The 17,056-nt window shown below is 44.5% G+C and overlaps 1 protein-coding gene across 1 annotated transcript; it reads right to left on the minus strand.

The window, feature by feature from the left end:
• Positions 1-969: 969 nt before the first annotated feature.
• On the minus strand, positions 970-2,236 carry RXFP4 (relaxin family peptide/INSL5 receptor 4). Its single transcript, XM_037132662.2, is given in 3 exon segments — positions 970-1,280; positions 1,283-1,660; positions 1,663-2,236. Coding segments are annotated over 3 exon segments (1,089 nt in total). The 5' UTR covers positions 2,204-2,236; the 3' UTR covers positions 970-1,110.
• Between the last annotated feature and the right edge of the window lie 14,820 nt (positions 2,237-17,056).

The raw sequence follows: 17,056 nt of genomic DNA on the forward strand, positions 1-17,056 counted from the left end.
CTCACACCCATTTTCCTCTCCCTCCCTCCTTTTCTCTATATCTAGAAATAAAATCTTTAAAAATTTTTCAGATAGGACCGCTATGGCCTCCCAGCCCCATCTCCCAGCTACCCCCTCATTTTTTTTTCTTTTCTCTCTGTCTCCACTTTACATGGAGTATAAGGACAATGGCTAGCACTCTTTCAGGCAGCAGTCTGTTCTGTAGATGAGAGTACAGGTACAGAGAGAGTAACTCACTGAGTCCCTTTGGAGCTAGGATGGGAATGAATCCCCAGGCCTTGAGGCTGAGAGAAGATCGTGGGGTGGGGAAGGTGAGCGCCACTTTTCTTGCTTTCCACTTCTCCAGCCCCACGTTTGGCTTCCTCTTCTCCCCCCACCCTGTCTCTGCATCTCTCACCTCACTCTACCTCACCCACATCCTTGACTTGTCCTCACTTCTCCCTCTAAATCCCCATTTAAGGGAGACATACAGGGGCTCCCAGCCACCACCAGGGTTTTACACTCCAGGCTTGGCTGGTGCCAGGAATCCAGCAAGATTCCACATGGGGCATCTTCCTGCAGGTTGATCATAGCTTTTGCAGCTGAGGTCTTTGGAGGTGCTGGCCTCGGGACACCGGTGAGGGTAAGAAGGTGGAGATAGCCAGGGGAGGTGGGCATTTTGGTCCCCGGCACCAGAGGACAGGAGCACACCCTGTTTGAGATGTGGGGGCAGGGAGGACAGGTAGAAGGAGACAGGCATTGACCTCAGGTCCGTGAGTTTAGAACCCCGAGGGAAAGTTTCCTGGGGGTCCTCAAGGGAGGCAGAAGTGGAGCAAGAATGCTTTTGTCTACACTGAAATGGAGCTGGAATTGGGAGGAAAAGTCAAGGCAATTTGCGGGTGATCCAGAGGTTTATTTTAAGATCCTCTTCTTTCCCACCTCCAAATGAGACACATACCCAGCCCTGACCTGGGCCCAGGCCTCCCCGATTCCACCACACCCAGAGTGAGATCACCAATCAGACGTCCCATGAGGGCATCGCACGCAGCCTGGCAGCCAGCCAGTCTCTCCCTAGGATGCATGGATGCTGTGCCCGGCTGGTGCCAGAAAGAGGGTGTTTGGCTTGTACCTTCACCCAGGTGCTCCTGTGTCCAAGGTGCTGAGCATGGTGGAAGGGCCACTCTCCTGTGGGGTGCTGTCCACTCTGCCCACCTCCTTTGAGGCCACCTGCTTCACCCAGCCAGGGCTCTGGGGCCACAGTCGTGCTCGAAGGTCCCTGAAGGTGTCTGCCAGGGCCTGCCGGGTTCCCGCCGCAGGAGACAGTACAACACTGGGTTGAGGCAGCTGTTGCTGTGTGCCAGGCAGGTGGTGACAGGGAAGACGTAGGTGTGGATGGTGTAGAAAGTGCTGTTCCAGGGCACCAGGTCAGACTTCACCAGGACACCCCAGAGAGTGACCATGTGGTTGGGGAACCAGCAGAGGGAGACGGAGACCACGGCCCTGCTATCCCGTCGTCGTCGTTGCTGCCGTCGCAGGAAGGCCAGCAACAGTAGGTAGCTGGTGGTGATGGTGCCCAGGGGCAGCACGAAGGCCAGCACCACCCTCTGCAGCTGGTAGGCCCCCAACCAGTACCTGCCGGGGAAGCGCAGAAGGCACTGACGCACACCCCACGCCTCCCCTCAGCCCCAAAGACCGCCGTAGGCACTGTCGACAGGGCAGCTGCCACCCACACTGCCAGGGTGGCCACGCGGGTCCAGAAGAGCGAGAGGTGGGTGCCGGGTCCTGCCACCATGGCCACCACCCAGTATCGGGCAACACTCAGCGCTGTGACGAGGAAAATGCCGGCACAGATGTTGAAGACAGTGGCCGTCAGGACCGTGTTGCAGAGGGCACCTCCGAAGGGCCAGTGGAGGGCCAGTGCTGATTCAGCTGCCCAGAACGGGAGAGTAAGTGCCAGCCCCAGGTCTGCCAGAGCCAGGTTGAAGACAAAAGTGTCGGACGGTGGGCAAGGGGCCCGCTGAGCACAGTTACCCAGCACCCACAGCACAGCCAAATTTCCCAGGAATCCAATGGCCCCTACAAGCCCATAGGCCAGGGCAACCACAGCCCTCAGGGATAGGAATTCGACAGGCATCGCGGCATCATCCACACTCAGCGTACTGCCTGCAGAAGAGGTGTTGACCCAGGAACTGGGCAGCGGGGCAGAGCTATTGGGTGTGGGCATCTCAGGGCATCAGAAGTCGCAGTGCCTGGCAGGGCCAGATTGGCAGGGGACATCAGGGTGGAGTGGGAGGTGGGGGAGGGCTCTCAGCAGGAGGCCCCAGACCTCTGAGGGCGGGGTGTAGATGGGACGATTGGTGGTGGGTGGGGCAGGGTGAGAGAGGGCGGGGAGATCAGTGTGTGCACACAAGCCTGTGTGTAGAAAGGCTATTGTGGCAGAAAGGGAGGAGAAAAGGGGGAATTGCCACATTATGAAGGGTAGCCCCAAGCCTCCACCCTGGGGAGAGAACCAGAAATGTCCCATTGCAGGGATGACAGAAACCAAACTGCAGCCCCACTTCCTAACAGTGCACAGGGACCCCTTCTCAGCAGAAAGTGCATCCTTAGGCCTGGGGGAAGGTACCTGGGGGGGGGGGGGGGCACGTGACAGGAAGTCAGAATGGGTGTCAGAGAGAGAGAGCACGCAGAGGTTCTGGAGTTCTAGATCTGCTACTTGCTTGCTGCATGACTTTGGGTCAGTTACTTTATTCCCCTGAGCCTTCGTTTCCTTTCTTAAAATTTTCAGATAAAAGTCTCTGCTTCACAAGATTGGTATGATGAAATTATATAATAGGTGGGAAAAAAGCACTTTGTACATTGCTGTTTGAATGGATGATTGTTTCAAAGGAAAAGTTTGAGGTGTTCGTGGCAGTAGGGAGCAGAGTACTGAGCAGTTATCACCAAGCCCAGGGAACAGTGCCAACTAAAACACAGGTCGGAATTCATTACAGCAGCAAGTGACCTTGAGGCTAAGAGCAGGGAGGGAAAGGCGAGAGGAAATCACAGCTTCCTGTTCCCTCGCTGCTGGGCACACAGCCCGGGAGGACCAGGCAGACCCGGGCATGCCCTCGCTTTCTGTTCCTGCTCCCGAGTGTTAAGTAGTCCTGCTAACCTCTGCTTTTGCACTTTTCCTGCTGTAGTCTGTGGAGGTCAGTAGCACCTGCACTCTCTTCTCCAGTCCCCAAACCTTGTTTTAGAGCTATGGTTCTCACCACACCTCATCCCGTCTCCTCATGATTGCAGGCCTAACTGGAGAAGGTGCTTCACTGGGTCCCCCCCTTTGGTGCCCACATCCCTACCCCTTGCTTTGATGGGAAAGAAGGGGTGGGAGGTAGGGTAGATAGAAGAGTGAATCTTTTTCAGATCCTAAAATATCCAACATCTTGCCCTCTGCCAACTAATTACAATGTTTGATGTTCAGTTCTCTTGGAGTGAGGGGAGGGGCCCTTCAGGACAATAAATCAGCAGAGGGTTCGATGAACCCTCTAGAAGAAACCCACAGGTAAAGAGATGCAGATTGAGTGCCAGGATGTTTGGGTTTTTCAGCAAGGAATGGGTGTAAAGGAGATAGCAGAAGGGGAGTACCCAGCCCAAGTTCAGGTTCATCCTGTGGTTTACCCCCTGGCCTCATGACCATGTTTACTCTTCCCCCCTCCAAATGTCACTTTGCCAGTCTAGCAGTGAAGGTGGCTACTGATTGCATTAGACCTTTTTTCTATTGCCTTGGAGAAAAGAAGCCGGCTCAGATTCCAGGGTTCACCTAGTCCTTTGAAATAGCTGGTTCTCTGATCATTTCTTTTTCCCTTTTTTAAGATTTTATTTTATTTATTTTTACAGAGAGGGGAAGAGGAGGAGAAAGATAAGGAGAGAAACATCAATACGCGTGGTTGCCCCTTGCATGCCCCAGACTGGGGACCTGGCTCACAACCCAGGCATGTGCCCTGACTGGGAATCAAACCAGCAACCCTTTGGTTCACAGCTCGCCCTCAATCCACTGAACCATACCAGCCAGGTCTTTTTCTTTTCTTCTCTTTCCTTTTCTCTTTTCTCTTCTTCACTTTCCTTTTTTCTTTCTACCTTTCCTCTCCTCTCCTTTCCTCTCCTTTTTCTCTCCCCTCCCTCCCTCTTCCTTCCTTTTTTCCTTTCCTCTCTTTTTCTTTCTTTCTTTCTTTCTTTCTTTCTTTCTTTCTTTCTTTCTTTCTTTCTTTCTTTCTTTCTTTCTTTCTTTCTTTCCTTCCTTCCTTCCTTCCTTCCTTCCTTCCTTCCTTCCTTCGTTTCTTTTCTTTCTCTTCCTTTTTCTCTTTTCTCTCTTTTTCTACCTTTCTACCTTTCTAAATTTCTAATGTAAATCCTTTCTCTTGCTCTATCAGCACTGCATGCCCCCCAACCACCTCGCAACCCCAGATTGTGGTTATGTAGAGAAATAATGCCACCAGCTGGCCAAGATAAGAACCTCACTTTGGGCCCTTGCATTTAATAAAATTCATAAGGTTTCTTGTCTCATAAAATATAATAAACTTTTTTTAGATGAATGGGATCTTTAAGATCATCTAGTTCAAGTTATGATTTTATAAGGAGTGAAAATGATGTGCCCAAGGCCACCATTGGAAGTGGTGGCAGAGCCAGAATTTGAGTTAAAAGTCTCTTGACTCCTAGAATGTGGCTCTTACCGTTATGTCACTAAACCCTTTAGGTATTTCCATCTATAATCTCTTCCCCTTTTCTGAGTACAAGAAGCACCAGTGCCTTCCCTTGGGAAACTTTTAGGCTGCAGAGGGAGACAGGATATGTAGAGAGGGACAGTGCAGTTTATTTATATTAGAGAGAGGGTAAAGGAGGGAGAGAAACATCAGTGTGTGAGAGAAACGTGTGCAAGAGATGGACTGGCTGCCTCTTGCATGCTCCCAACTGGGGACCTGGTCGGGGACCTGGCGTGTACCCTGACTGGGAATTGAACTGGCAACTTTTCAGATCGCAGGCCAGCACTCAGTTCACAGAGCCACCCACACCAGCCAGGGCTCTAGATGGTTTTCTTTTCTTTTCTTTTTTTAACATATAGTTTCTTTTTAAAAAATATATTTATTTATTTTTAGAGAGACGGGAAGGGAAAGAGAAAGTGGGAGAGAAACATCAGTGTGTAGTTGCTTCACACGCATCCCCTACTGGGGACCTGGCCTGCAACCCAGGCATGTACCCTGACCAGGGATTGAACTGGCAACCCTTTGCTTCACAGGCCCGTGCTCAATCCACTGAGCTACACTAGCCAGGGCTAGATGGTTTTTATTCACAGCTGCTGGGAGATGAGGAACTGGATTCAACAAAAGACTTCATGGTTCCTCACATTCATATACTTCACTGGCCCCATTTCCTATCTCAATAGAGCACAAAGGCCTGTAGCAGGAGGTTACAGTGTCTGTCTGACTTCTAATGATTAGGCCTTCCCTCATTACTGAATATCCAGCCACCCTTCCCTCAGCCCACAAGTCTCTCCACCCCACACCCCCCGTCCCTGCATTCCAGAGCCTAGGCAAAGAGGATGGGAGGTGGGGAGGCAGGAGGGTCCCAGTAACCTTTCCACTGAGCAAAAGGGGAACCTTTGGTTCCCAGGCTGGCACTCAATCCACTGAGCCACACCAGCCTGGGCTCCAAAGGGCTTTTATTGACTTTCGAAGTCAATCTTTATTCCTTAAAGCTTTCTGCTGATATCCAGAATCTAGGTGTGTCTGTCTCAGATGTGACACTCCAGTCAAAGTCTGGGTTAATAAAACCACAATCGGAAACTGGAAAAAATCAGATTCCTATTGGATTTATGCAAATAAACATTGTCATGAAAATAATAATACTCATTAAAAGCTTTTATATTCTTAAAGGTTTAAGTAGGGAGAAAAATATAAATGTGTCAATATTGACAATGTAGCACATTGCTCTAAGAAAACAAGTTTTTAAAAATCAGTAATTTGAACAAAGTTATAAGAACAGTAGTTATCAGTTCACTCAGTCCCATATTAAATTTTTTATCCTGATTTTTACCAATATCTCTATGAACCCAGTCATTTACTAGAACCCTACAAATTCCCATCTATTTCAAAGGTATGATTTGAAAATTTATTCTCAGAAACTCGTATGAGAGGGGACCCCTATAAAAATGAAATCATCTTCTGGAGGGCAGACCCCTTGTAGTACAGGCTTCCCCTGCTCAGTGAGTGTTCTAGGAACCCAACTGTATCACTGTACCAGCCGGTGTTATTGTGAGAGGCTGTGTTTAGGGTCAGTAAAATTTTTTGAAGATGCAACTCATTTGCCCATCTCATGATGGGTGATTTACAAACACACCTGCCCATATTTTGGTGAGTGTTCAGCAGTTTTGATCAAAAACAGCATAACCCCTGTGCCCTCCCCTCCCCATTCATCCGATCTCATCCCAAGCCACTTTACTTTTGTTTCCCTGGATGTAAAAAGTCCTTAAAGGGAAACATTTTCCTGGTGTGGAAGAGGGGAAACAAAAAACAGCAGAGAAGCACTAAAGGCATCTAAATCGATGAGTTCAAAAACTGTTTTGAGCAGTGGACATGTTGGTGGGTGTATTGCATTAAGTGGAGGGAACTTTGATGGTGACTGAAGTTTAAACATTTAAGAATAAATATACAATTTTTATAAATAAATTTTTGGGGTCCCCTCTCATATTTTACAATAAGTCAAGAGTTCTTTCCATGGATCTTTTTGATGACAAAACATTTTTGCAAATGCATCAGAAAAAAATGCTATCTCTAAATGACAAAAATATATTTTAAATGACATAGTTACCAATCCGATTACAATGCGATTGACAAAGGAATTTGCTTTTTCTAGTAATAACTTTTTAAAGATTTTATTTATTTATTTATCTTTAGAGCGGAAGAGAAGGAGAGAGGGAGAGAAACATCAATGTACGGTTGCCTTTCGTGGGTCCCCTGCTGGAAACTGGCCTGCAGGGAACCAGCCTGCAACCCTGGCATGTGCCCTGACTGGGAATCGAACCGCGATTGTCTGGTTCGCAGGCCCGCGCTCAATCCATAGTAATAACTTTTTAAAATAACACTCAGAGTTACAAATGAAAGTACATTAGACTAAGAAATCAATTAATTTGTTTCCTACTGTCATTTGTAACCTGGGATTTTTAAAAACATATATTTTATTGATTATGCTATTACAGTTGTCCCATTTCACCCTACCTTTATTCCCCTCCACCCTGCACACCGCCTCCCACCCCATCCCCCCACTTAATTCATGTCCATGGGTCATACATATAAGTTCTTTGCCTTATACATTTCCTATATTTTAACCTCCCCTGTCTATTTTGGACCTACCATCTATGCTTCTTCCTTGTACTTTCCCCTCTCTCCCTCCCACTCCCCCTCCCCACTGAGAACCCCCATGTGATCTCCATTTCTGTGAATCTGCTCCTGTGTGAGAAGCAACTACACATTGATGCTTCCTTCCCTTTCTCCCTCCTTTCCCCTCTCCAAAAATAAATAAATAAAATCTTTTAAAAATTAAGAATAGAGTTATCATATGACCTAGCAACCCCTTTTCTGGGTATCTACCAAAAAAATTTGAAAACATTTATCCCCAAAGATACATGCTCACCTGTGTTTATTGAAGCATTATTCAGTGCCCAGATTGTGGAAACAACCAAAGTGTCCCTTGATAGATGATTGGATAGTATGATATGGTACATATATGCAATGGAATACTACTCAGACAAAAAAAATGAAATACTGCCATTTGTGACATGGATGGATCTTGAGAATATCATACCAAGTAAAATAAAAGTCTAATTTTTAAAGACAATGATATTTTATTAGTAAATATTAGCATATACAACAGTGGGTATATAAAATAGTCTACTTTTTAAACTGCGATGGTGAAACGTTAATAATCAAAGGAAGAGTTGGTGATTCTCTGCTAGATGTTGTGGTTGAAAATAATCTAGAAAATGATCGTTTGGATGCATGTGAGGGAACCTCGGCTTGCTTTATTTGTCACCTTGTCTTTGACAAACACATGTATGAGAAGTTAGAAGCCCTCACTGATGAGGTAAATGACATACTCAATCTGATGAACAGGCTCACAGATAGACCTCAGCTGGGAGGCCAAATCTGTTGACAAAGTCTAGTCTATGAACAAAATGACTGTTCAAAATAGTTGATGCTGTGGTCAGTGCTAGACAATCTATCAATATGGGCAAGAACTCCTAAGCTAGAATATTTTCACAAAAATTTACATCTTTTAAAATATTTTATTTATTTATTTATTTATTTATTTATTTATTTATTTATAGAGTGAAAAAGAGAGGGAGGGAGAAAGAGAGGAAGAAAAACAACAATGTGTGGTTGCCTCTTGCATGCCCCCTACTGGGGACCTGGCCAGCAACCCAGGCATGTGCTCTGACTGAGAATTAAACTGGCAACCCTTTGGTTCACAGGTGGGTGCTCAATCCACTGAGTCACACCAGCCAGGGCTAATTTACCAGATCTTATATCCAAGGAATGTAATGCAAATGTGTTCTAAATATAAAGGAGAAACATCTTTTACCATTTGCTTATAAATTATAAAAATAATGTTTTATGTTACTCATCTCTTGGATGTATAATTGTTTTGTCTACTTGTACCTGAGTTATTTTCTAAACTTCCCTAAGTTTGCATAACTGAGGGACAAAATTTGCAGTAATCTTTTTAAAATAACTTCTAATAATAACTTAAAGTATTAAAGAAATCATTTGTGCCTTTTCAATTTATAATTTAAATTGATTTATTAATACAAAACTTCAGCAGCCTAATACAAAAAATATTTTTGAAAATCTCAAAGTTATATCTAGAAATAATTGATAAAGAATTATTAACCATTCAACAATTAGACTAATCTTTGAGAAAATTTACTAACATGGGCCCTGATTCCAATCACTGTATATCTAGCTAGTTTTAATTTCTGTCAGTTGAATGGCACTTTTTAAAATTAAAGTAAAGCTGGATTACCTTTCAAACAGTTTAACGGCATCAAAAAGTAAGGCAGAGACAGAGATCCAAGATGGCAGCAGAGTAGGTGGAAGCTACACTCACCTTTTCCCAGGACCAAACTGGAGTTACAACTAAATTATAGAACACTCATCACAAATAAGCAACTGAAGACAGGCTGAAGAGAAGCCTTATAACCAACAATTTACAGAAAAAGTGACATTAAAATTGTATGAAGGACAGAGATGCAAAAAGGGCTGCCTCACTCCCATGGGTAGTAGTTTAGGTTCTGGAGGGATATCTTAGCTCTGGTGGGGGATTCCCCCTAAGGGGCCTGCGTCTAAACCCCAAGCTGAGCTCCCCAGCCCAGAGCACATGTGCCAGGAAGAGGTATTCACATAATATCTAGCTGTGAAAAGAAGGGCTTTCTGTACACCAGAGAGGTGGATAGAGACACAAGCACCCTCTTAAAGGACCAACACATGAAATTTTGTTTGCAGCGCTCACCCTGGGCTCCAGTGGAGGAAGGGTGGAGTGGACTAATGTTGCATGAGAAGAGTCTGGGGTTTGTGGCCCTGGGTAGAGAACTGACATCATCTTTCTTGGGTGGAACACTCCCCTCCTTTATACATCAGCCTGGAGAAAAACAATAGCCCCACTCTCTGGGCTTCCTTTAGCCCCATCCCATGGAGCTTATGCTCTGTTGAGGAGTACAGCCAGAGGCTATTTCAGTGACTGAGTCTAACAGATACCTGTCAGGCAGATGTAGGCCGAGGCAAATCTTGGGGTGCTTGGGAACTTTTCCCGACCTATCCCTGAGACCAGTGCCGGTAAAAGCCAGCTTTGGTGAGCGGCTTGGTTTTTCCTGCATGCATCTAGACCTGGCAGAGGCAACCACAAACTATGGATTGCTGGTAGCTCCAAACAGGTTGCCCAGGGCCAGTCACAAGCAGTGTCACATAGTAACCTACACCAGAGTCTCTCACAAGAGGCCCAGACCAACACATTCAGTGGCCAGCTTCAGACAACAACAGAGCAGGTTCTAATAAGCTTCACAAGCAGCATATTCAAAGGGAGATCTCAGCAGCAAATCTCCCTTTGCAAATCTCTGAAGCAAATTCCACTTCATGTTGTCAGTACCTAAACAGCAAATTGTGCACTGTTTCTGGGGTTGAGCCTTATAATCAGCCGAGCTGCAGGTTGATCCCAACCATGAATAGGCCAATAGCAATGAAGAGTCAATTACAACTGGAGGGCCCACATAACTCACACAGGGATATCCCTGGAGCATCCAGCTCAGGTGATTAAGGAGACTGCACCACTGAGTTCCACAGGACGCCTACAACATAAAGTCACCTATGAATACTGGGAATCATAGCAGCTCTAGATAATACATAGAAACACAATGAGGCAACCAAGATGGGGTAACAAAAAAAAAAACAACAATCTCCAAATGAAAGAATGAAAAATATCCAGGAAAAGAGCTAAATTAAATGGAGGCAAGCAATTTAGTAGATGTAGAGTTCAAAGTAATGATTATAAGGATGCTCAACAGCATGAAAAAGGGCACAGAAACCATAAAAAAGGACCAGTCAGAAATGAAGAATACAATATTTTAAATGGAGAATACACTAGGAGGAATAAACAATAGGTTGGATGAAACAGAGGATCAGATTAGCAATTTGGAAGACAAGGTAGAAATAAACACCCAATCAGAGCAGCAAAAAGAAAAAAAAGATTTAAAAAGTTAGGATAGTTCAAGGGACCTCTCGCACAACATCCAGCAAAAATACATCCACATCATAGGGATACCAGCAGTGGAACTGAAAGAGAAAGGGGTCAATATCCTATTTGAAGAAATAATGACTGAAAACTTCCACAAACTGGTGTAAGAAAAAAGTTGAGGAAGTACAGAGAGTCTCAAAAAAGACGGACCCAAAGAGGCCCACACGAGGGCAGATCATAATCAGAATGTCACAAATTAAAGACAAAGAGGAAATCTTAAAAAGCTACAAGAGAAACACAGTTAGTTACCTCCCAGGGAGCTCTCATAGACTGCTTATTTCTCAACAGAAACATTTCAGACAAGAAGGGATTGGCATGAAATATTCAAAGTGATCAAAAGCAAGGTTTACAACCAAGGCTACTATACCTAGCAAGGCTGTCATTTAAAATTGAAGCAGAAATAAAGAGCTTCCCGAAGAGAAAAAAGAAGCTAAAGAAGTTTGTTATCACTAAACCAGTATTACAAGAAATGTAAAAAGATCTGCGAAGAAGAAGGAGGAGGAGAAGGAACATGATTAAAGGAATAAATAGGATTTTTGGCCAAGATGGAGGCATAGGTAGATACACTGTGTCTCCTTGCACAACCAAAATAAGGACAAAATCATTTAGAAACAAAATAACAACCAGAACTGACAGGAAATTGAACTGTATAGAAGTCAGACAACCAAGGAGATAAAACAGACACATTCATCCAGATTGGTAATCGGGGCGGAGTTGGGTGGCCGAGCAGAGAAGGGTCACAGCACAAAAAGTGGTGGCACTGGGCATGTGGAAAGACACCTTGGGCATGCAAGAAGGCAGCGGGTGGACCCTGGGTACTCAGGTGGTGGCTGGCAGACCCCAGGCATGGGGTAGCAATAGGCAGACCCAGCGAGGTGGCGATTGTGAAGCGAAGCACTGCACGCAAGGCCGCTGACTGGCAGTCCCACATTGGTGTGCAGATAAACCAGGCGAAATTGGGGAGCAAGACAGACCGTGCAACCCAGGGTCCCAGAGTGTGGAAATAAAGCTTCAAAACACCAGTTGAGAACATCTGTGTGGGTTGAGGCACAGGGAGAGACTCCCAGCCTCACAGGAGAGTTCGTTGGAGAGACCCACAGGGTCCTAGAATGTACACAGCCCACCCACACGGGAATCAGCATTAGAAAGGCCCAGTTTGCTTGGGGGAAGTGGCAGAAGGGACTGAAATCCGACAGAGAGAGTGGAGCAAGCACCATTGTTCCCTCTCAGACCCCGCCCCCACATATAGTGTCACAACCCAGCCACATGGGTTGCCCCACCCTGGTGAACACCTAAGGCTCTGCCCCTCATATGTAACAGGTGTGACAAGACAAAAAAAAAGCGGCCCAAATGAAAAAACAGTTCGCCCTGGCTGGTGTAGCTCAGTGGATTGAGCGCGGGCCTGCGAACCAGACAATCGCGGTTCGATTCCCAGTCAGGGCACATGCCTGGGTTGCAGACCTGTTCCCTGCAGGCCAGTTCCCAGCAGGAGATGCACAAAAGGCAACCATACATTGATGTTTCTCTCCCTCTCTCCTTCCCTTCCCCTCTGAAGATAAATAAATAAAATCTTAAAAAAAAAAAGAAAAAACAGCTCAAAGCTCTATGGCAAATACAACTAAGTGATGAACAGATAGACAACCTATCAGATGCATAGTTCAAAGCACTGGTGATCAGGATGCTCACATAATTGGTTGAATTTGGTCACAAATTAAATGAAAAAAATGAAGGCTACACTAAGTGAAATAAAGGAAAATGTACAGAAAACCAATAGTAATGGAAAGGAAACTGGGACTCAAATCAAAGGAGTGGACCAGAAAGAGGAAAAAAAATGACCAAACAGAAACAAGATGAAGAAACAAGAATTCAAAAAAATGAGGAGAGGCTTAGGAATCTTCAGGACATCTTTAAACATTCCAACATCCGAATTATAGGGGTACCAGAAGGGAAAGAGGAACACCCACCAGTGGAAAACTTATTTGAACAAATAATAAAGGAGAACTTCCCCCAATCTGGCAAAGAAATAGACTTCCAGGAAATCCAGGAAGCTCAGAGAGTACCAAAGAAGTTGGACCCAAGAAGAAACACACCAAGGCACATCATCATTACATTAGCCAAGATTAAAATGAAGGAGAGAATCCTAGAAGCAGCAAGAGCTAAGGGGACAGTCACCTACAAAGGAGTTCCCATCAGACTGTCAGCTGATTTCTCAAAAGAGACCTTACAGGCAAGAAGGGGCTAGGAAGAAGTATTCCAAGTCATGAAATCCAAAGACCTACATCCAAGATTGATCTATCCAGCAAAGCTTTCATTTAGAATGGAAGGACAGATAAAGTGCTTCTCAGATAAGGTCAAGTTAAAGGAGTTCATTATCACCAAGCCCTTATTATATGAAATGTGAAAGGGACTTACCTGAGAAAAAGATAAAAAATGTGTGCAGTAAAATGACAGCAAACTCACAATTATTAACAACCATACCTAAAACAAAAACAAAAACAAACTAAGCACACAACTAGAACAGGAGCAGAACCACAGAAATGAAGATCACATGGAGGGTTAGCAAGCAGGGGAGTGGGAGGAGGAGAGAGGGGGAAAAGGTACAGAGAATAAATAGCATAGGTGGCAGGTAGAAAATAGACAGGGGAAGGGCAAGAATAGTATGGGAAATGTAGAAGCTAAAGAACTTATGACACATGGACATGAACTAAAGGTGGGGAATGTCGGTGGGAGAGGGAGTGCAGGGTGGAGGGGAATGAAGGGGGGAAATGGGACAACTGTAATAGCATAATCAATAAAATATATTTAAAAAAGAATAAAGAGCAATAAATACATACCTATCAATACTTACTTTAAATGTAAATGGCTTAAGTGATCCAATCAAAAGATGTAGGGTAGGTGAATGGATAAGAAAACAAGACCCATATATATATGCTTTCTACAAGACACCCACCACAGAATGAAAGATACACACAGACTAAAAGTAAAGGAATGGAAAAAGATATTTCATGCAAATGGAAAGGATGGAAAGCTGGGATAACAATACTTATATCTGACAGTATAGACTTTAAAACAAAGGCTATAGTAAGAAACAAATTAGGACACTATGTAATGATAAAGGGAGCAATCGAAGAGAATATAACTTGTAAACATTTATGCGCACAACAGAGGAGTACCTAAATATGTAAAGTGAATATTGATGAACATAAAGGGAGAGATTGACAGTAATATAGTCATAGTAGGGGATTTTAACACCCTCTTTACATCGATGGATAGATATTCCAGAGAGAAAATTAAAAAAGGAAACAGCAGCCTTAAATGACACTAGATTGATGGATTTAATTGATATTGTCAGAGCATTTCATCCCAAAGTGGAAGAATATATGTTCTTTTCAAGTGCACATGGAACATTTTACAGGATAGACCACATGTTAGGACACAAAATATGTCTCAAATTTAAGAAGACTGAAATTATATCGAGCGTCTTTTCTGACTATAATGATATGAAACTAGAAATTAATCCTAACATTGGAGGAGAAAAGCCATGTCAGGGATAGCAGCCCAGCGCTCCCTCCCCTCTGCGGGAGAGGAAACCACAGACTTGTTCAGGGAGCGACTTGAGTGTGCACAGTCACCATGGAGGAACAGGCTGCACACACACACACACACATACACACACACACACACACACACACACACACACACACACACACAGCTGGGGGTGCACCGAAGCTTAGGTAGCAGTCATTGGCTGGGACAGTGCTAGAGAGCGTGTGTGTGTGGGGGGGGGGGCGTGGAATTCTGGTGGCACCTGGAGGTGGGGGAAGGGGAGGGCCATGGCTGAGATAGACTTTTAACTTACCAGAGAGTCAGAGTGGTGGAAAGCCTGGCAGTGGCTCAGAGTGGTAGTGGAACCCACAGAGACCTTTTTGAAAAGGGGTACTGATGTGGGCTGGGCAGCGTCTTCCTATGCGCAGCTGCCTAGCCAACAGAGAGGAAGGATCGTAGGCATGATTTGCTCCCAATCAGTGCACCTGGCAAGTTGATCAAAGGGATGCAAAGAGAGGTAGTTTCAGAGGTGTCTTTAAGGTCAGTGAGCTGGAAATTGTACCTGGGATTATTGTAGGCCAGACTGAGGCCCCTTTCCTAGAACCAACAGAAAGGGAAAATTGAGCCAAATCCCCCCATTACCTGCAGAAGCCGGGAAGATCTGCAAAACCAGCTGGGCAGGCTTAACAACCAGCTGGGGGCCTTTTTTCCCAAGAGTGAGACAGCCTAAAAGGGCTCATTTTGAACTCTCCACGGAGAGACAAAGTACACTGGATCCTAGGTCCCTATTTTACTGAGGCCATCAAAACAGGAAGTTTGGAAAAGGTACAAAAATGTGGATTCAGGGCAATGCCCAGACTTGGCTTGCACACAGAGCCGCAGACTATACCAAGCAGAAGAAAGCTGATACTCTTACACAGATTGCCCCCTGCCCCCATGAAACGGACAGCTATTTAAGCAGAAACTGTACATTATTGGAAATAAACTGGGACAGACTAAGATGAGAGGTGTATGGAGCGGGGGTGGGGAACGCACCCACAATTTTCCCGGAAGTCTGAAAGTGCCTCCCAGGGGAGACACAGGGACCTCACCCTCTCAATTGCAACAGAAGCTCCCTCTAGAGGCAGGGGAAGGAGATACAGGCAGTGTTAACAGAAGACCCACTTGGGACCTGGAACTGAGAGAAAACGGGATGCAGAAAGGTGGACACCAATAGATGAGGCAAAATTCACCTTGCTTTTGATCAGAACTTGGATTTAAAAATTTTTTCTCTTCTGTGATTTTAGTTTTTTGTTTGTTTTGCTCCTTTTCATATAACATTTTAATTGTTCTTTTTTCACTTGTGTTCCAAATAACTCACTACTCTTGGTCTTTTATTTTTTATTCTTTTTATTCAGATTATGTATATTTTTTATATTATTGTCATTCCAAATCCCACACAGCACCCTTTCCTGGTCTTACTCCATTTCTCCATCTTCCTGAGTTTTATCACTGTTGTTGTAAGCTTTATTTTCTCTCACACTATGCCAAGTTTCTACCCCTTATTCTCACTATTTCTCCTCCATCTAACCTCGCATAGGCGCTCTTCTTTCTTAAGTCAGTTCACATTCTTTTCCCCCTCTTATAATAGTCTTATTTCCTTTCCACCTTTATAAACTGTACCTAGTTGTGTGAAATACTGTGGTTATTGATGTACTTCTCAAATGGAACTTCTATTTCTTCACTATTCGTTTGTACTTTAAATCCCATATTACACTCTCCCCCTGTCTGACTCCATTGCGTCTTCCCCCTGCCCCTGATCAGTTGAGTGAGAAATTTTATTTCAATTTTCCCCCTCTCTCAGCCTGGGCTTAACTCCTTCATCTTAGTAGTTTGCTTCTCCCACCTTCTCAAAATCCTTTTTCTTTACCATAGACATCTCATATTCACTTTTTTGTTTGTACAGTGTTCTTTTTTAAAATATATTTTATTAATTATGCCATTACAATTGTTTTATTTCCCCCTTCATTCCCCTCCACCCTGCACACCCACTCCCTCACCATTCCCCCCTTTAGTTTATGACCACATGTCACAAGTTCTTTAGATTCTATATTTCCCCTACTATTCTTGCCCTCCTCCCTATCTATTTTCTACCTACCGTCTATGCTACTTATTTTCTGTACCTTCTCCCCCCTTCTTCTTCTCCCACTCCCCTGTTGCTAACCCTCTATGTGATCTTCATTTCTATGGTTCTGCTCCTGATCTAGCTATCCTCTTAGTTGCTTTTGTTTTAGGTGTGGTTCTTACTAACTGTGAGTTTGCTGTCCTTTCACTGTTCATCTTTTTTATCTTCTTTTTCTGACCTAAGGCCCTTTAACATTTCATATAATAAGGGCTTGGTGATGATGAACTCCTTCAACTTGACTTTATCTGACAAGCACTTTATCTGCCCTTCCATTCTAAATGAAAGCTTTGCTGGATAGATCAATCTTGGATGTAGGTCTTTGGATTTCATGACTTGGAATACTTCTTCCTAGCCCCTTCTTGCCTGTAAGGTCTCTTTTGAGAAATCAGCTGACAGTCTGATGGGAACTCCTTTGTAGGTGACTGTCCCCTTATCTCTTGCTGCTTCTAGGATTCTCTCCTTCATTTTAATCTTGGCTAATGTAATTATGATGTGCCTTGGTGTGTTCCTTCTTGAGTCCAACTTCTTTGGGAGTCTCTGTGCTTCCTG

The sequence above is a fragment of the Artibeus jamaicensis genome, unplaced genomic scaffold (genome assembly GCF_021234435.1).
Source record: "Artibeus jamaicensis isolate MK-2021 breed Jamaican fruit bat unplaced genomic scaffold, CSHL_Jam_final contig_447, whole genome shotgun sequence".
Classification (NCBI taxonomy): Eukaryota; Metazoa; Chordata; class Mammalia; order Chiroptera; family Phyllostomidae; genus Artibeus; species Artibeus jamaicensis.